This window comes from Ostrea edulis, chromosome 5, assembly GCF_947568905.1.
Source record: "Ostrea edulis chromosome 5, xbOstEdul1.1, whole genome shotgun sequence".
In the NCBI taxonomy this organism is placed as follows: Eukaryota; Metazoa; Mollusca; class Bivalvia; order Ostreida; family Ostreidae; genus Ostrea; species Ostrea edulis.
The window spans coordinates 43865690-43887022 of record NC_079168.1 but is presented as its reverse complement, the minus strand read 5'-3'; the positions used below and the strand labels follow the sequence as shown (position 1 = coordinate 43887022).

Below are 21333 nucleotides of genomic sequence, written 5' to 3'. Positions count from 1 at the left end.
CCGTAACCGCCGAGCATAGGCCTAATTTTGCAACCCTTCACCGGCAATGGTGATGTCTCCATATGAGTGAAAAATTCTCGAGAGGGACGTTAAATAATATTCAACCAACCAACTATTTTTTACCTATGATAAACTAAACGTATGAAGTGTCAAACAACATCTTTTTCAAAATACATATAGGTAAATCAAATAGTTCGATTTTCGATCATAGTCATCGGAGATCTTGACAAAATATGTAAAGTACCTGTAAAGACTTTATTTGAAGGGATTCAGATGGCGGCGCCCAGAATGGGATGAAGAACATTTTCATGATAGCACGCCATTGGCAAATAAAACTTCAAATTACTCGCCCTTGATTACAGGTGGCGCACGATCCGTTAACGTCCAAGGCGTTTCTAACACAGGGGCTAAGCCCGTTTTGGGCCCGAACTCTGTGATACCATAAATATATTTATGGTATCACAGAGTTCGGGCCCAAAACGGGCTTAGCCCCTGTGGTTTCTAACCTCAAGTTTAAGAGAGCGTCGGAAGGACACGTTTAGATTAGAAAGTTGTTGAATATTTAGTAACGAAGGCGGATTATGGTTCGTAGAACCTCACTGCGCTTAGAGACGAACTTAGAAAACGCAATGCAAGACTCTCTGAGCGGAAATGAGAGCACGTTGAGAGTTTCAGCTGCAACCGAATTTTCTCTGTAACATCGATTAAATAAAGACATTCAATACACATTGAACATTTTTCACTATAAACTGCTTCGTGATTAAGTTTACATGCTTAAACAGTAGTTTAGGTTGGATATATAATATACAATACATCATAATTCCTTACAAGTCGTTGAATTGCATATGTTTAAAACAATAAGATGCGGACTCCCCCCCCCCCCCCCCCCTATCTCTCTCTCGATCGAGGATTAAGAATATCAATTATTAAATATATCCATATATCTCTGAATTTCTATTATTAAGCTGTTAAAATGTGTAGTAATAGTGAATGTATATGTATAACTTTTCTTTATAAATAAAATTCACGATAGAGAAGGTATACATGTATATAGAGTACATATATCATAACCCTTAACTTCACATTTAACAGTTTATTTGCTTGTTTTAACTTGTATCACTTACGTGATGACGTCATGGTAGGTAAACAGTCCTTGCGATTAACTTTTTTATTAGTCCATAGGGCAAGCGAGAGCATAAAAATTGGCAGATCAAATAAATTTACTACCCCATATGCTAGCTGTACAATAATGATTCAAAATTTTGAGTTTCTACATTTTAATTGAATATTACAATTTGGATTGCAAGTTTAAGACGGAAGTTCAAGCTTTCTTTCAACTTCCAAATTCATGTCTCCACCCATATACTATGATTGATATACTATGAGTTGGTTGTACTCTGCGTTAAAAGCACGACTGTATCCTGCGTAGGAATGGTTGTATCCAAATGACGTTTGTCCATGGTCATGATGTTGTTGCAGGAAACTGATGTAGGCCTACATGATTTGACCCGTGTTTACTTTCATGTATAAGGATTTATCATGCTTATATGTACCATGACAGTTCATGATATGGATGATTTAATACTAAAATACATCACTTAACAAACGTAGTACACTTTTCAATTTGAAGGTCAATTTGAATGTCCATACTTCAGATTGGAATCGAAGTTACAAGTGTAATGCAGTGATTTTTAAAAATAAAAACCACAATGAACAATGGGCCTATGTATAGCTTTTATTATAATCACAACATTGTAAATATGACTGAAATTTGCATTTATTTCACTTGGATAAATTTATAACTTTATGAATTTGCATCTGATTTTGATAAAAGTAGATATGATTCAAACTTTATTTCTAAGAATTTCAGAAATATCTTAATCTCTTGAGATGCATTTTTCTTTTCGTTTGCGTCAACAGTTAAAATAGGCTAGGACTGGTATTCATTTCTTTGACGTATTGGACTGTACTTCCGTGGATCAGTTGATCAACATGACATAACAAAATAACCATGATAATGCAAACTTTGATAAGTTATGAAAGTTTGACAGCAATCGCGTTCATTCATATTTTGACGACCTTGGTTAACTCTAAAATTAATTTTTAAATGACATCTTAAATATATTTTTGTACCATACTTCGTTTATATATTGATGACTCAAATTTCCCCTGTTCGATTATAGATCTAGTCTATAAAGGGGGGGGGGGGGTGAGAGTCATAGAATTATAAGATCATTGATGACTGTATCACTAAGGATAGATAAAATTTCAGCATAAAACATTAATGCAGAATATTACGATCTACAGAGCAAATGTTTAACCCACCGTAAATACTTTCTGCAACAAAGTCGTCATCTGATAGACTGGTGTTTCTAGCGCACGACGCTGAGTGGAACTTAAAACGATCGTTGTCGCTGTCACATTTGATGACAATAAACCAATTGGTTTTTTTTTAAAGCTTCATTTCTCGGGAATTCTACCCCCTCTCCCTGTTTGCACAACAAAAACCTTACACTCTCTCACAAATCTTATGTACACCGGAGGTCAACAAGGACGTATGTTTGAAATAGGGGAAAGAACTGACAAATATTCGCACATTGCGTATCCGGGTTAGATTAGGTATTCAGTACCCCTTGCTTGACGTAAGAGGAGACTAAATGGGACGGTCCTTTGGATGAGACCGCACAAACGAAGGCCCTGTGTCACAGCAGGTGTGGCACGATAAATATCCCTCCCTGCTCAAAGGCCGTAAGCGCCGAGCATAGTCTTCAATTTTACAGCCTTTCACCGGCAGTGGTGACGTCTCCATGTGAGTGAAATATTATCATGGTTATACAATGTACACGTGTTACCATGAGACCTCGCTTTTGGTCGCTCGCTATCAAATGAGCATATATCGGACAAGTATCAAATTCACCGTCTTTTTATACTAAGATAATTCACCGTCTTTTTATACCAAGATGTACCAATCTTGTTAAAATAGAAGTTATCTTTCTTTGTTATAGTCATTTTTTTAAAATGCATTTTGACTTGTGACTTCATTAACGCTTGATGTGGTTCACAAATCATTCTATTTATTAAATAAATATCCCAGGGCCGTAAATTACATGGAGGCGGAGGAGGCAGCTGCCTCCTCCAACTTTTGAGCCAAAAAAAATTAAAATTTAAAGTTCATTAGAATTTATGTTGTTTCCAATAAATAAGAACATGATACCTCCCTTAAAAAGCATTCCAAATCTTTCTTTTAGAATGAGTTAGTCAAGTAACATCTTAGAAGGCCTTAGAATCAAGGATTTTGCACGAAACGTGTTCAGTGTGCACAAAATGTGCTCAGCGTCTGGGGGCCTGGGCGGCCCCCAGACCCCCGCCTAATTTCCTGCCTCCTCCAAATTGAAGGTTAATTTACGGCCCTGATATCCAATCAAATTATAAGCTTAATGTTATCGATTTCATTCCTTAACATGACTACACAATCTGTACCTACAGAGGCGTTCAAGGGAATGTTATTTAGTGCATGTAGTTGGCGCCTCGGTTGACAATGTTTATTGGGGGTGTGTGTGTGAAAATTATCAATGTTATCCTCAACTTTATAACACTATTTGTTTTCATTATTCCTAATGTGTTCCATTACAACAAAGCACCGAGGTTTGAGGTAGTTAAACAAGCATTTACGAGACGGAAAACTTTCGATTGTGACGTCATTTAAATAAATGTTCATTCGCCAATCGATATATACATACATACATAAATAAATACCAACTTGAAGGATAACCCATAAAAGCTCGAAAGCTTATTTCCAATGGGGTCCTTTGATGCACGGATGTTTGCGCTAGGGGGTCATTTATGTGGGAAGAAACTGGAGGAAACCCACGTACGTGTCCTGACGGGTGGCAACCATATCCTCTCACCTACAACCCCGCCGAGAAAGCCAGCATACTTCATAAAGCGCAAACGCAAACGCGTATACTGGCACGAGTTGCTGTTCATACCCCCATGTATTTTCAAAATGAAATTTATCTTTTATATTTACAATATATTTTCATTTCTGTTGGAATTCTCAGGCATTAAAATAGCCGTACTATAAAAGTACGATTATTCATCCAAATTCATACGCACATCGTTCACATCCAGGAGGTAATGGCTATCATTTTAATTGGTAAAGATATCGAGGGGTAAAAACATTGGACGCAAAAACTTTACGTCAAGCATAAAATTTCGTAAAGTAAACACGAGAATCTATTTTGTTGATTTGACGCTCCCATTAAACGTCCGTCTATGTCAGCAAGCTACCGTGAACCGTATGTGCACAATCTGTACTCACGTGATAATTTTCATAATATCACCCGTCGTCAAGTATTATTTCCCATTGCTAGATATTAAATCCTGAAGGACGTGGTTTTTGTTCTCAGAGGTGAACAATGTGTGTGTGTGTGGGGGGGGGGGGGGGTAGAATGCTTCGCGACTAATCGGACTCTACTAAATACAAAAAAATATATTTTTATAGTTTCTTGTAAAATACTCGAATCTGATTGGTTGAGAAGCATTTGAAAAAACATATTTCCCTCTGAAAATAGAAAGCTACGCCTCGGTTGACAATGGTTTTTTCGGGGTGAAAATTTTCAATGTTACCCTCAACTACATGCAATATTTATATAATAGTATCTAGCAAAGGGTAACATCACTTGGCAACGGGTGATATTATAAAGAATATCAAATGCGTCAAATTTATGCGCGTACGGTTCGCCGTAGATTGTTAGATGACGTCGTTTGAGTGTTTGTGATTAATGCGAATATTTGCATTGATGTACAAAGCATTGAATTATAGTGATTGATCAAATGTAAACAAAGTTTTTCTGCTTTGTTGTGTATATAACATTCAGTATAATAAAACAAATATTACATGTAGTACGCCTCGGTTGACAATGGTTTTCTCGAGGGGGGGGGGGATTTGATGTTACCCTCAATTACATGCAATATTTATATAATAAACGTTTCTCCATCAAATAAAAAACTGATATTGATGTATTGTGGCTATAATTGTCCTATGAGTCTAACAGGTCTATGACTTTGTCGTAATACCACTTTACTTTAATTTCGTTAAAAAGGTATGTCAAAGTGAGACAAACTAAAAACAATATAATACACGGATTCCCCCAGTTAAGTTGAAAAGGACAAGTAGAAAATGTTACACGGAATGTTTCTAGGGGGCAAAAAAATACGGATCAAAACAGTTTTTATAAATCATTGTATTCATCTTTTCGTTAATTTCCCCCCAAAGAAACCTAACATTAGATGATTTCACATTTGTCAACACATCAAAACTATAGGTTTGAATGAATGTGTTGATGTAGTTTTTTTTTTATTGTGTACATAATTAAACTGTTTTCACTTGTAGTTTTTTGTCCTTTTTAATATTTTTGTACTTCGGTACTTTTTCAAAATACTTTAATAAGGTTGACCTTTTTAGGGAGCCACAGCACATGGATAGAATATGTTTCAGTGTCCTTAGTCATGGACGTTAATTAATTGACCATTTTATTGATGGTTGAAATAAGTTTTTTAGTCTAATATAAAGAGTCAGGGTCCCATATCTTAATGACATTGACCCCCTCACTCTTGCTTTGAATGTTTTGTCATTGCGGATGAAAGGTGTAGATAACGAACAAGTGATCAATATCATAACTCTTAATAAGGAATACATAATAAATAGTTGGGCAAACATGGACCCCTGTATATACCAGAGGTGGGATCAGGTGCCGAGGAGGAGTAAGCGTCCCCTGTCGACCGGTCACGCCCGCCGTGAGCCCTGTCTTGATCAGGTAAACGGAGTAATCCGTAGCCAAAACCAGACTTAATGATAGGTTGTATTGGCAAACTAGATCATTATAACGGCCATAAAATTTGCGAAATGCTGGTGTTTAACAAGACTGTTGAAATCCCTGTAACATCAACTTCTTTGTCAGTAGCCTACGTCGATTTAAAAACTGATCATACGCAGAACAAGCCCTTGCGTATTGAACCACTTGAGATATATACACACCATATGCAGGTGATAATGGGATATTGCTACATAGATGAGAAGCTGGCGATGGAGAAGCTGAAATCATCCTGTTTATCATAAAGTTGAGTTGTTAGTATGCCGTTGATATCCATTTTCAATAAAAAAAAATTTTATCTAAGTACGAAGCAAATGTGAAGGACTCCGTGGTGTCTTTTATCTCGAGTTCACAGGGATATATCGAATCGACATATGAATGAAAATGATTATTGCTACTAGATACCACGTCGTCGATATATCTAAGTGTCAAGTTGAAGGCCACAGCAAGATATTTTTTTCTTCTCATGTAGTCGAAGCTTTTGAATAAATTCTGCTTCATAAGAATCTCTGAAATCGTCAGGAAGGATGAAAAGGAAAGGTAAACCTTTATCAAAGTGAAGGAAAATACAAATACACTTGTACCACCGATTCATTGGTGTACTGCAGAGCTTGTGTGTTACTGACGTGCAACATAGTGTTCCCATATCATTGACTTGGATAGATATTTTAATTACAAAATAAGATAGAGATACAAAAATGACTGTTTATATCAAAGACTCTTTGAGGAGGCTAAATACTGTTTAGAATAAATTGAAAAACTGATGTAAAATGAATATTACCACCTAAGCGACCTGATAGCATAATTAAACCAAGCTATTTATCTATATGGGTTATATACTGTTTACAAGATTATCGCCAAATGTCAACCTGGTCGTTGGTAAAATTCGTTTCATTGATTATTCCTGTCGTGTGGTAATATATCTCAAGATTAAATCGCTTCGGTTACCGTTCCGTCTAGAAGTTGCCGCTCTTTTCCTTGATTACATCTTTGTAAAATTGACAGTGTTCCAAAGTAAACTGAATTACACTTACACAGTAGCCAAATCACTGCACTGAATCTTAACTTGACCTTAATCAATAATCAAAAATGTTATGGAGCGGGCGTGAATCCAAAGGATCTGTCCTTGAGATCAAAGCGCGTATAAGTGGAGCGTAACACATTGTTTAAAGGCGATACATGTCCATCATTTATGGCCCGGACAAGGTAAATTGAAAAGAAGTGGAAGGGAATATCAAACTGAAACAATATGTCTCCATCCAGTTAATAGGACATATTAATCAGATGGTAATATAAATATCGTTATCATATTTATTATTTGTCCTTCATCATACATCAAACCTCTTCGTGACTTCTCGAGATTCGTTTGGCAAAATGACTAGATTATCAGAAAAAATCAGGTTGCCGTACATGGTAGTTGCTTGGGTATTGTGGTTGATGATGTCTGATTCAGATGCTGAAAAGCTGCTTTCGGAACTCTGCGAAGATTTCACAGTATTAGACAGAGTGAAAGACACCAAGGAATTAACTTCTTTATCGAACTCGATATCGTCATCCGAGAGAGTGGTGGAATTTCCGGTCTCCATCACCCAGTCATCAATGTCAGGGTCACGGAATTGTTGATGGAATTCAAATAGATTTTCCAGCTCTGTTTCCATTTCACGTTCATACGAGCCCATGTACGGAGGTTCAGGCACATTACAGAACACGTCACAGTTAACGTCAGCGGTCGAGGAGTCAAATCTGTCCATTCCAAAGCTTGTCTGGGTTGTCGCTTCCACCATGTTTTGTGGAATATTTTCAACTACACTGTCGGTAATCATTGGATGATTCCTTCCACTATTTTCCATCATCCTTGGACCCAAAACCATGTTATGCGAGGATGTCTCAAATAAGGACATCGATCTTTTAATGGAGCGTATTTCTTTGTATGTACCACTTGAACTAGATGCAGAACTATGTTTGTCTATGGTTGATAACGAACTTTTAAATTCTGGAATGATTTTAATCTTAGCAGAAGCTTTCAGTTGCGCAGTGCACCTCGTGGTTCTTAGGTTAGGCACGTGTCTAGAATGTTCTTCGACATTATAAATATCACAGACATAGCTTGTTGCGTTATATTCTTCCCGAAATTCTTCTTTTGGATTTACCAAGGTTGAAAGTTTGAAAGATGACACTGGAAAAGACAGAGATCTTCCCCATTTCGGACGCTGGTATGAAGACGTTATTTGAAGGTATGACAAGTCAAGGTCCGGGGATTCGTCAACGATTCGAACACTGTCCAATAATTTTCGCACAGCATTTTCACGACGTGGACATCCAAGATCACTTGGGTGATTGCAGCGTTTGATCGACTTCCGGTCCACTCTTTCCTGAATGTCAGTCGTAACCGTATCAATGTCTTGAATGAGGCATTGGAGATCTTTAACCATGGAATCTAGGCTTTGTTGAAAGTCCTCCATGTTTTGTATGACGTGTCTCACCATTTCTCTTACGCAGGTGTCGGTTTGACCGTTCATGCTAATCTTGTCAGCAATGTCGCACGATAACCTTACATGACGGGGAGCAATCTGAAATATCAAAGAAATATCTTTATTACGTACGATCTTCTCTGCTAAAAGCAAAGACAATCAAATTCCATCATTACAGGAAGTTATACATGTGTAATGAAACAATCATAGATTAAGAATGATCAAATTAACGATGTATCTGTAGATTGCAACGGAAATCTTGTAAGAAACTGAAGTGAAACAACTGATGGAGCATATTGTAGAATTCCAAATACAAAGTACATATACCAGTAATACATAATATGTACATACATATAACAATAGCTTCTCTCTCTATCACACACACATACAAACACAGACATACCCACTCAGTGTACATTGTTTGAGTTGAATTACTGTAATGAAATATTGTAAAGGTAAAGATGCTCATACCGTGTTATTCTTGTTCGACACACGATCGATGGAGTGATCATTTATGAATGCAGTGTGCTAATTTAATTAGGACTAGCATGCTGTGGCGAGATGATATATATACAATATTGCATAAGATTTGTATTCCATTCAGCGCAAGATCAAGGAGAAATCAATAGGAGCCCACTTTAACGGAATCGTTGTAGAAATGATAACAACGAATGTTAGTTTGGATTGCAGATGACTCTTGATTATGTATTGGGAAAAGTTTAATAGTCTGCAGATGATAACCTCTTTCAGTCGTAAGGTACATGTAATAAAAAAGATTTTCAGTTGAATTTATGTCACACCTGGCAAAGCTTGTAACAACTGCATTTCAAAAGAACGGCTATAATTCCACATTTAGTAATCCAACTCATACTCCACGCTCCCTTTTAAACGATGCAATTCTATGACAAAATTACGTTTCAATGTAAAACAAATTTGATATCCAAGTCAATGGGACGAATAAAGAGTTACCGTACCTGGACTCCAAATCTTCACTAAAAATCCGTTTAAAAAAACATGGATACATTGCCGAATGCAGTAAATGTTCTACCCCTATCTTTAACTACTGTGAAAAGGAAACTTCAAACGTATTGTGCCACAACATAAGCGATCAACAGCATTAACCAGTACGAATGTTCAACACTTCACTCCACCATGAAAGGTGAAAATAACGAATAGTGATCCATCTCATAAATCCTATAAGGAATACAAAATAAAGAGTTGGGCAAACATGGACCCCTGGATAAATCAGGTGCCTCGGAGGAGTAAGCATCCCCTGTTGACCGGTCACACCCGTTGTAAGCCCTATGTTTTGATCAGGTAAACGGAGTAATCCGTAGCCAAAATCAGTGTGCTAAGAAAGACCTAACAATCGGTATGAAACACTTCGGACAACACTTAACCCAATGATAGGTTGTATTGGCAAACTAGATCGTTATAACGACCATATAATTTGCGAAATACTGATTTTAAAAGAGACTGTTGAAACCCCTGCAACACCAACTTGTTTGTCAGTAGCCTGTCTCGATTTAAAAACTGATCATACGCAAAACAAGCTCTTGCGTATCGAATCAGTTGAGAGATATAAACACCATATGGAGTTGATAATGGAACATTGCTATATGAATATGGGAAGTTAGCGATGGAAACTGTTTGTCATAAAGTTGAGTTGTTAGTTTGCCGTTAATATTCATTTTCAATAAAAGACCTAAGTACGAAGCAAATGTGGAAGACTCTGTGGTGTCTTTTATCTCGAGTTCACTGGGATATATACAAATTTTGACTTCACAGACAGCTGCAACTTCAATAAAAATCAAACTCGAAAATATTCATACCATATGGTCAGTCATCCAAAAGATTACTTTGTTAAGCACCACCTTTATTCTACGAACAAAAGGTCTGATGTTCATATTAAAAAGAGTTCCCTGTTGACAATATTTACGTAGTCTTTGGTGATAAAGTCTTCCAACAGTTTGCTGGAATTTCTGTTGACACTAACTCTGCTCCTTTATTAGCTCATCTGTTTTTATGAGGCAGAAAGAAAAAAAAACTCTTTTTGTGGCTTTTGATTGACATTTTGATATTCTTTAAAACAACGTTCCCATTCATTCATATGTCGATTTCATACATCGACGATGAAGTCTCTCAACAACAAATGGTCAGCATTTAGAAGTGAGAATCTTGAGTCTTTCGGATATGACCTTAAAAATGGAGGTCCCGTGTCGCGGCAGGCGTTGGCACGTAAAAGAACCTTAACGTACGTCGAAATTTGGGTGTTGCTAAAACGCGGAATATTCTGTTCCCATTTCCGTTCCGTTCCGCATTTTAGCAACACCCTCGAAATTTGTGATACTTCACCTACAGCTGATGACGTCTCAAAGAAAGTATTAGAGATGGAATTATGAAACTTGTATGGATGATAGAATATACTAGAAGTTTGAAGATTTCTGATATTGGTCTGTCATTTTCGTCCGTCACTTCCGGTTGTCACAGGAAATGATGGAATATAATTTCTAATAAGATGATTTCTCATTTATGAACATTTAATTAACAGTAAATTTTAAAGAGATGACAAACACTATTGTGATTGTTATTTTCCCTGGCATGTGTACAAAAATTCACTTCCGATCGGCAGGTCCGAACAACTTTCTGTTTTTTATTTTGTCCATTCATTTTTATCTAGAACGCTTGTAGATGGAGACATGAAACTTTCAAGGACTGCAGTCAACAAGCATTCTGAAAGTATTCCAACCACAATCTATATCCCCTACTGGCGCCCCTATTAATTGACGACTGTACTTGATATTGTTTGACCTTGAACTGTGACCTTTAAAAAGGGTACCAATTCACCATGTTTACCAGTATTGAATTTGTTTGATGTTTCGTTGTTCATACAGTTGACAAAAGTAGTTTTATCAGGAATGAAATAGTCTCATTCAGAATTTTTAAAATCAACATCTTTAAATTTAATTCAAAAACGCGTACCGGGGAAATATATCCTAAATGTCACATAGTATTTGGGTTTGATAACTATAATTATAAAAAACACCAAGAAAATTCGAAAGTCCGTCATGTCATTGTGCGACGTTCCGTTTGCCTAGTTTCGTTGCTGTTAAAAGGCATCGAATATGGGTCAATGTTTTTGCAAAAAAGATACAATGGGGAAATTAATCATGCATATACAACATAAAACAACACATCAATAAAACACTAATTTTATCATTTTAATTACTTACCAAGGACTTCTGAACCTTGTTCACACATGTATTACTAGCTTACATACTTAAGTTACTATCATCTTTCGAATACCCGCGATTTCAGTCTGATTGCAGGAATGCGGTAAATTGAGTACCGTCGCCTGATCAGACTTGCAGAAGGATAATTCGAACCCTCGTCAGACTTCGCTCACCGACTACAGAAAAATCTTTGATTGATTAATTAACACATTCGATATATATTTTAATTGACATGTTCCATTTGCGATTAATGAGCTTCAAATTTTGAATTAATGCAGTGGATCCGGGTTAGAATAGGTCCTCAGTACCCCTTGCTTGTCATAAGAGGCGACTAAATGGGGCGGTCCTTCGGATGAAACCTCAAAAACCGAGGTCCCGTGTCACAGCAGGTGTGGCACGATGAAGATCCCTCCTTGCTCAAAGGCCGTAACCGCCGAGCATAGGCCTAAATTTTGCAGCCCTTCACCGGTAATGGTGACGTCTCCATATGAGTGAAATATTCTCGAGAGGGACGTTTAACAATAAACAATCAATCAATTTCTTTCGCACGGTCCCCCTGTCGATTAGACGTTACAAAATTCGAACTTGATATGTAGTTTGCCATTCTGAAACTACACAGCAATTAAGTTTCAAACAAATCCTCGCAAGTATAACGGGTAAAAGTCTGGAAAACCAATGGGACAAGCCGACAGACAGAAGGACGGACAAGACAGAGAAGAAACCTGTAGTCCCCTTTGGCTTTACAAACTGGTAGGGGACTTATAATAAAGAGACGCTGTGATCTAAAGGAGAAAAACATCGCCGAAAGTGGTGATAGTCCAAACCGGAAGTTGTCATAAATATTGGTTTTAATAGAAACACATCGTTGGTTATTGGTTAGCCACGGGTGCTTCTTGTCGATTCTCTGATTGTTTATTTTGCTGAATTTTCCGATAGATCTTAGGGGTTATATAGGTTATACCGATAGGTGTTAAAAGTGTTGCATACTTGCATAGTTGAAAGATACCACCAGTTACAGCTTGGCATGTATTGCTTTAGGAGAGTTTTTCTTTCATATTATTCATAGAATACCGTAGTATTGATATATTTATTATAATATAACAAAATTGGAGCATATGTACCTTTGAATCAACGTAAAATTCTCAGAGATAATAAACAGTATTGGAATTGTTTTTCCCTGAGATACATGTAGGTGTAGCAGTATGGAAATTTTGTGAATGACTTTTAAATATTTTGATTGAAATGAATTCAATTTGTAATTGATAAGATTGTATAATAAAGTTCTACTAAAACATATATTCCAATTTGATGTAATTAGCATTTTCCCGCCAAAAGTTTGTGAGCGTTTGGCGCGTTTTATAGACCAGGGTTGGAATTTTTGATATTATCCAGTGGGTTTAAAATGTTCAGAAGCTTACGTTTTGGTTATAGTTGGATTGTGGTTAATAGTTAATAGCCTTCGAGTAGTGGTATGCTTAAAGAGGGTTAATAAGTCACAGAAAATGAACGGGAAAAAACCGTTTTCAAACAAGACTTGCATGGTATAATTAAGTCTCGTTTGGAGTTTCAGAAAACATTAGACTTACAGAAAGTTTAAACGGCAACTTCTGGTTTTTAATAAAAATTTCATAACTTTCTTTAATTTTTGTTTTGTTTTGTTTTTGCTTGTTTGAAATGATTTGGACATATGTTATTGACAATATCTATTTCTAGAGTAACATTGAATATTTTTTGTTTCAAAATTTTCGTCCGGTCGGTAGCTCAGAACCACTTTCTGTATTTCATTGTTCATCCTTTTGTTTTTACAAGAAATATTTCAGATAGAGGCGTGAAACTTGTTTCAAAGATTATAGTCTAGTGCCGCTGTGATTGTGACCATATTAATCAGTAGACAGTCCAAAATATATACAAAGAAAATAAATTTCAAAACATTTTATTAAAAACTATATGTTATAAACTACTTCTTCATTCTTTTAAATTTAAAGTACCAAGATGCATTCACACGCTCGTGAATCTGATTTAGCAATTTTCGCTTACACCATTCAACAGGCATTCCTATCATAAACTTAAGTTCATTTCATTTATTTTTATAAGAAAATTATATTTATTTAGGTACAATTATTTAAATTGAAAGATGAAAGAAACACCATGTATGTATATTTTCATGTGCTCGCAAATAGAACTCAGCACTTTCGTTGGTATCTTGCAACAGACATCTCTACCATACATCCACAGTATAAATTTTATAATCTTTCAATGATTTATAAGAAAATTTTGTGATTTTAAAATTGTCGAATCAGAAGATAGTACACGTGCATGCATTTTGACCACAACATACGCTAAAATTCCAATAAACAAACAAAAAAACGTATCAAGAATTTTTCATGTTCTATCAGTCCTGAAAATTTCAAGAAAAACCATTCAGCCGTTTTCGAGAAATCGTAGTAGTTATGGTTCATTATCGTACCAACTCTTGTTTGGACTTCAAGTTTTTAAGATCATTCCCAAAAGACTCATGACTTTCATTTGCCCTTATGAAGGAACAATCGCTACTCAGCGCCGGGATGGAGAACCCACGGGATCTAACGAGCGCCCGAACCGCGTGGTCTAGAGTAAAATCAACACTCTAGATGAACCTCAATTTCATTCAACCAGTAGCTTGGAATGAATTATGACATGTGGTGGTAAAATAGTATATAGAGTGAATCCTGTGTCTGGTAAATATACAGAGCAAGTTTGTACATTGTAGCTAAGAAAATCAATGAATCTTCTTTTACTTGATAGCTCGTAGACGCAGCCATTGAATCACAGAAACTGCATGTGATAAATAAACCATTTCTCTTCCTCCCTCTTTCCCTAATTTCAACGGCTTATTTATAGCTGCTCGTATAGAAACATCTACATGAAGTTGTCAACCTCTATATACATGTAGTCTCGAATTCAGGGCGTCTATTGTAAGGACAGTAATTAACACAGAGACAGTACAATTGCGAATTCTACACCAACATCCGACATTCCACCAACACATATGTAAGCGTATCGGGTATACATCAAATCTGCAGTCCCTGGATTAAATATACCGTGAAGAAGACAGAGGATAGGCTTTAAAGATTGGAACAAAATATTTGATACAAGAAAAGACAACGATACCTTTGTCAAATTTCAGCTGGTATCAAATACCATAGGTGCATAAAGGTAATATTTATGTTAGAAAATATAACCTATGGTGTCTTTTCGTTTGCACTTTAACGTAATTTAACGTGCAAATAAACTGTCAATTTGAAAATTTAGAATTGCACGAATGATTTTGTTTTCTTCACATGTGATAATGCCTAAAGCGAGAAAAGATTTTAAAGAAAATATCCAAGGGCCACAATTATTATATTTAATCCCCACCTACCTTCACTGGTCAGTTTCGGTCCCCTCCTGCCCGGGGCTGCGTGGCTGTCACCCCAGGACCAATGCTACCAACTCCGACTTCCTCCACTAAAAATTTTCTCCTTCCTGATTCCACAAAAATCAATGGAAGAGACTGGTGCATCATTTCTATATTTCGTTGGTCATATATTATGTTCCATTGCATATTACATCGTCTGCCGAAAATTTGAAAAATAAATGGACATAATACGATTTAAGTTTTGGAACGCAAGCAGAAAAGGGTCGCATTATAATTAATCTGCAGGTGTAATCCTCATGTAATACATTTATTCCTTAATTCTGATTTGATTTAAATATATAGATCTTACAAATTAAACCATAAAAAAGTAATGATAATTAAATCATATTTCATTTTTGAAATTACAGGACAGTAAATTTTATACATTCCACAACTCTGAGACAGCCATTTAAAACACTAATTCATATTTTTTTTTTTATAGACACACGTATATATACAAGTATCTGTATTTTAACTCCTACCACGATCGTCCTTTTTATAATGCATACTAGTTTCGCACGCAATGTTGATATCATATCCACGTTATTCTGCACATTGGGCCTTTGCACAAGAAAATTGTATTCACTTGTAAACGGAGAAATCCATTGATTTCAGGCCTATCTCAATTTCTCTCTAACAATGTCTAAGGTCGCTGATCAGAAATGAGTGACATTTGATAAATTGTACTACTGTAAATAACGCATCCCTGTGTTTACAACAGAGTGTCCCAAACAAATTGTATAAAGCTTAGCGCAACAGATATTTTGCTATCTGTAATTGAAACTATCAAGATCCTCTATAATACTAGTACCTATATTGATTATGGAGTCAGCTCAGTGATTTTCAGCACATTTCTATGAACAATGTGACTGCTGTGGGAGGTTATTTTTACTACTAAACGGACAAGCCACAGTCACATGCAGGTGTCAGTCTGAAACACCGTACCCTACTGGAGCCAGGGGCGCGTAAACCCACATTTATTAAATCAAGTATCAGAACAGGGACTATCATTGTGTCTATAAAAATATACACATCCGCCGATATCATAATATTACCTGCTCTTAAGTTCGTTTAAGGACATTCCTCCCGTGAAATACCTCGCACCACGCGGCTGACCACTTATCAAATGATAAACTAACACTCGTAAGTTGTTGTTTTACAATACGTTGGAGTGAATCAATGATTTGAATATCAAAATAATGAACTAAACTGTCGTAAAACTTACCCCGGACTTCTATTCTCTACCGGTAAAGCAGATGTCTGAAAACAATCGGTGCAGTCGTGTGCTCGATTGCGTGCCGTGTATTCAATGGAGTGCAGCTAATTAGAATTTGACGCATTACGTAATCGTGTCTACACTGTAGTGCAAGAGTCATCATCATTCTAGTTTTAAATCTATTAAAACTTTACATTGGGCTGCCCTAAATGACATGTGCATGTTGTACAGAAAGATTATGAGAACTTAATTTGTTTTGATATTTTCTATTATTATATCCCCCAGGAGAGAGAGAGAGAGAGAGAGAGAGAGAGAGAGAGAGAGAGAGAGAGAGAGAGAGAGAGAGAGAGAGAGAACCTCTCCGAAAGTCACATAAGGTGTGTGGTTTTTTTTTTAGATATCCTCAATAACCACAGCGCTTTCTTAAAGAGTGAAAATTTAAAAAAATTCACATAATGGCCCCCGGGGGTAGGGTGAGGCCACAACAGGGAGGTGAAAGTTTTCAATGGGGATATGAAGGGGGAAATCTTGTTAAGAACAGCAGGGCCCTGATTAGTCATATTGATATGCAAGTATCATTAGGCAATGCAAATTCAAGTTCGCTACATTCATGGCCGGGGGGGGGGGGGGGGGGGGGGCAAAGCTTTACATTAGAATATACCGCTTTAGAGAAAAAACTTTTAAAATCTTTTTCTCGTGAACAGCAAGGCCATGCTTGTTCATTAACTTATGAACAGCAAGGCCATGATTGCTCATTAGATCAATTGAGCTTTTACCATCACATGTCGTCCGGCGACTGTCTCTCCATCCGTCTCTAAACTTTACACTTTTTTTGTTACTTCTTCTCCAAAACCACTTGGTCATTTTCATCCAAACTTGCCATAAGCATACTTGGATAAAGGGGGTTTAAAATAGTTTAAATGAAGGGTAACACCTTTTTATACTCCCGTCAAAGACGTCGTGATGACGTCGTCCGTCCGTCTGTCTGTCTGTCCGGACCTTGTTGGCAAAATATAAAATGAATTGTAAGCTCCAGGATCTTACAACTTGGTACATTTGATCACCATGATAAGAGAAAGATGCCTATTGTTTCTCAAGGTCAAAGGTCAAGGTCGTAGTATCACTTAGTAAGAAAACTTTGTAAGCAGGATACAGACCAAACTATAGGGCCGTCAAACTTGGTACACATACGCCCCATGCCAAGTGTAAGGCGCATTTGTTTTTCAAGGTCAGAGGCCAAAAATCAAGGTCGTAGTATCACTAAGTAGGAAAACTTTGTAGGCAGGATACAGACCGAACCATTAGCTCCAGGATCTTACAACTTGGTTTAATTGATCATCATAATGAGAGGAAGATGCCTATTGTTTTTCAAGGTCAAGGGTCAAAGTCGTACATGTAGTATCAATTAAAAGGAAAACCTTGTAGGTAGTATACAGACCGAACTATTGGGGCTAGGACCGCCAAACTTGGTACACTTATTCCTCATGCCAAGTGGAGGACGCATTTTGTTCTTCAGTGTCACTTAATAGGAAAACATGTAGGCAGGATACAGTCCGAACTGTTGAGGCTAGGACCGTCAAACTTGGTACACATGCACATTATGACAAGCGGAGGATGCCTATTATTTTTCAAGGTCAAGGTCGTAGTCAGGGCCGTAACTGCCGATGAGGCAGACGAGGCAACTGCCTCGTCTGATTTTTTGGCAAAAAAGAAAATAAAATTATATAAATGTTATATTATAGGATATATGTTTAAAATGAAGACAAGCACCTTTGTCTTTGACACCATATTACGATTCTTTACATAGTACAAATGAAACACAAACATGATAAATTGGGATTTAAAAAGTGTCATTTTCAGTCGTAAAGTCAATCGGCGGCCCCCAATCCCCTGCCTCCCCTGATTTAGAACCCTACTTACGGCCCTGGTAGTATCACTTGATCTTATTTTCGCTATAGATATATTGTCCTGAAATTTAGTCACAAGCTTCCTCTCGGAGGAGGAATATAAATTCAGTTTGTATTTCAGCTGGATTGGTGCACCACTGCCTAATTTAGAGGTAAAAGTAGGTCAAACAGTTTTCCAGATTTTTAGCGTCATGAATACAGGTATTGCCCTGAAATTTTGTCACAATCTCCACCTCAGAGAAATACATAATCAGTTCACATTTCAACTTGATTGGTGCACCATGACCTACTTTTGGGCTAAATGTATGTTAAATAGTTTTCTGGACTTTTTCTCATCATTGATATAACTATTGCACTGTTTAATGTTTAATGGGCGTATGTTGTACTGTTTGCGGTACTCTTGTTCCAACGGGGGATAATGAAGGTCCGTGAAATTCACAATATTTGTTCCTCTTGGCCCATAGATATTAGATATAACTAATTGTGAACTATTTTCTAATTCGTCTAATATATATATATATATATATTTTCAATAACGCATTTTAAGGCTTATATTGTAAATGTCTTATTGTTAAGACTGCAAAAAACTGGTGCACCATGCAAATTTTCCTGGGGGTAGGGTGGGACTACAACAGGGAATCAACGTTTTACATTGGTGTAGATAAACACAGAGAGATCATCTTTAAGGATGAGGAAGTATTGGGGGAAATTGAAATATGGATCATGTGATTAGGGTGGGGTTGGAATCAGGAATAAAATTTCATATGATACATAAATATAGGGGGAAATAGGGCATCTCTATGTTGTGTGGATTCAAGATGGCTTAAGTAATGGTCCCGTTTGTAGGGTCGTGATACATGTATGTGTTCAAAATTTTTCGTGGGAATGAAAACGGTGGAAAAAAATATATAAAATTTTCTTTTGAAGAACACCAGGTTGACTCAGGTGAATATTGTGACTCATGGACCTCTTGCTTCTGATCACCACTAAGTAGACTTCTCCCAAAAGCAGAGCAAAGAAAATGCAGAGTCTATGTGATTTCCTATTTTATTCCTTATAGCACAAGAAGGATGGTTGGCTAAGGCGTCCAGAGCAGTGGAAACCGTGTGCTTGTAATGCCGAAATCGGAAATATCTATACTACATCATGATTCCCATTGCTTCGTTTTGTGGATTTCGGGCGTTCAAGGTTCATGTCGTCTTCTAAATTCTGTAAAGTGTAGATAATGCGATTAAGTTGTAGATGAAAGATGAAGATAACGAACAGTGATCAATCTCATAACTACAATAAGCAATACACAATAGAGAGCTGGGCAAACACGGACCCCTGGATATACCAGAGGTGGGACCAGGTGCCCAGGAGGAGCAAGTATCACCTTTCGACCGGTCACATCCACCGTGAGCCCCACACCCTGACCAGGTAAACGGAGTTATCCGTAGTCAAAATTAGTGTGCCAAGAACGGCCTAACAATCGGTATGAAACAAGTCAGACAGCATTTGACCCAATGATAATACGAGTAAGTGGTAGATAAGGCAAGTTGTAGATAATGTCAGTAAGTTGTAGATAATGCGAGTAAGTTGTAGATAATGTCAGTAAGTTGTAGATAATGTCAGTAAGTGGTAGATAATGTCAATAAGTGGTAGATAATGTCAATAAGTGGTAGATAATGTCAGTAAGTTGTAGATAATGTCAGTAAGTGGTAGATAATGTCAGTAAGTTGTAGATAATGTCAGTAAGTGGTAGATAATGTCAGTAAGTTGTAGATAATGCGAGTAAGTTGTAGATAATGTCAGTAAGTTGTAGATAATGTCAGTAAGTTGTAGATAATGTCAGTAAGTGGTAGATAATGTCAATAAGTGGTAGATAATGTCAGTAAGTGGTAGATAATGTCAGTAAGTTGTAGATAATGTCAGTAAGTGGTAGATAATGTCAGTAAGTTGTAGATAATGCGAGTAAGTTGTAGATAATGTCGGTGTTTTGTAGATAATGCGAATAGGTTGTAGATAATGTCAGTCAGTTGTAGAAAAGGCGAGTAAGTTGTAGATAATGTCAATAAGTTGTAGACAATGCCAGTCAGTTGTAGATAATGTCAGTAAGTGGTAGATAATGTCAGTAAGTTGTAGATAATGCGAGTAAGTTGTAGATAATGCGAGTAAGTTGTAGATAATGCGAATAAGTTGTAGACAATGCCAGTCAGTTGTAGATAAGGCGAGTAAGTTGTAGATAATGTAAGTTTCCTTGATGCGACATGTATAGTGTACACTTCCTCCTCTGTATTACCCCCAGATCAGTCAATTAACTTGATTACTATCATTATACGTACACTCTGTTCAGGGAAGCTGGCATCCAAGAACACTCTCATTTCAGTTATGACAATGTTAGTACTCAATATTTGACACATTGTGCACATACAGTGCCGATGGTAGCATTTATATGTGTGCTAGATACCACAGGCAATGGTATCGCTTAGGTTCTACTATTGAATTGAATAGAGTAAATTTGAATCCAAGCAATAAAATGCCTGTTCTAGATATATTGCAAGTGCTTACAGTGGCTAATGGGAACCGCTTCAGGTACCAGTGCAACCACATATAAATAGTACCCGTCAAATATGGCTTAGCACCCTGGGGCTACCGGGTAGTGCAGCTATAATGCTCCAAACCTAGGGTCTGATAAGTCTCCTACTTTCCCCTGATATAATTTCCATCTTTTTTTCCGAACTGTTGACTGGCGTAAAGACGTCACCAGTACTAGGCGAAGTGCCACAAATGTTAAACTATGTATGGCCTTTACGGCTGTAGCAGTGAGGGTGAGGGTTCTTTATTGTGACTTGGGACCTTAGTTCTGATCTTCATATCCAAATTAAAAGACCCGTGACTTTCACTCCTAATGCCGGGCGCTTAACGAAGGAACAATTAATTTAATCAAGAAATCATAAATGATTACTTGTCCTGATTAGCGATCAGCTGATATTTCCGAGAGTGCAGAAATCAATATTCGACGTCACCCAGTGCTCCTCTGCTGTCCACTACTAATTTTTCTCTCTCTTTTTTTTTTATTTATTGAAATGCATATTTTCTAATGAGTATTTCATGTCAGTAGGAGAAAAAAAAAAAGCCCGCGTGATTCATTCAATTTTGAGAATCTAAAAAAAAAAATAGGTTGCCTGGCCTTAAAACAGATCATGGCTTGG

At 37.0% G+C, this 21333-nt stretch overlaps 1 protein-coding gene across 3 annotated transcripts; it reads right to left on the bottom strand.

Annotated features, from left to right (window-relative positions):
* Window positions 1–7173: 7173 nt before the first annotated feature.
* LOC125649581 (uncharacterized) lies at window positions 7174–16332 on the bottom strand. Of its 3 annotated transcripts, none has more exons than XM_048877224.2 (3): window positions 16242–16332; window positions 14981–15173; window positions 7174–8446 (listed from the first exon to the last, which is right to left on the bottom strand). In XM_048877224.2, exon 3 carries the CDS (start codon window positions 8393–8395, stop codon window positions 7205–7207), a length of 1191 nt encoding a protein of 396 aa, XP_048733181.1. In that variant the 5' UTR covers window positions 8396–8446; window positions 14981–15173; window positions 16242–16332; the 3' UTR covers window positions 7174–7204. The 3 variants fall into 3 exon arrangements, with proteins under 3 accessions (XP_048733181.1, XP_048733180.1, XP_048733182.1); XM_048877223.2 differs by lacking the exon at window positions 16242–16332 and adding an exon at window positions 16072–16222; XM_048877225.2 differs by lacking the exon at window positions 14981–15173 and having other exon boundaries at window positions 16242–16313.
* Window positions 16333–21333: the final 5001 nt, after the last annotated feature.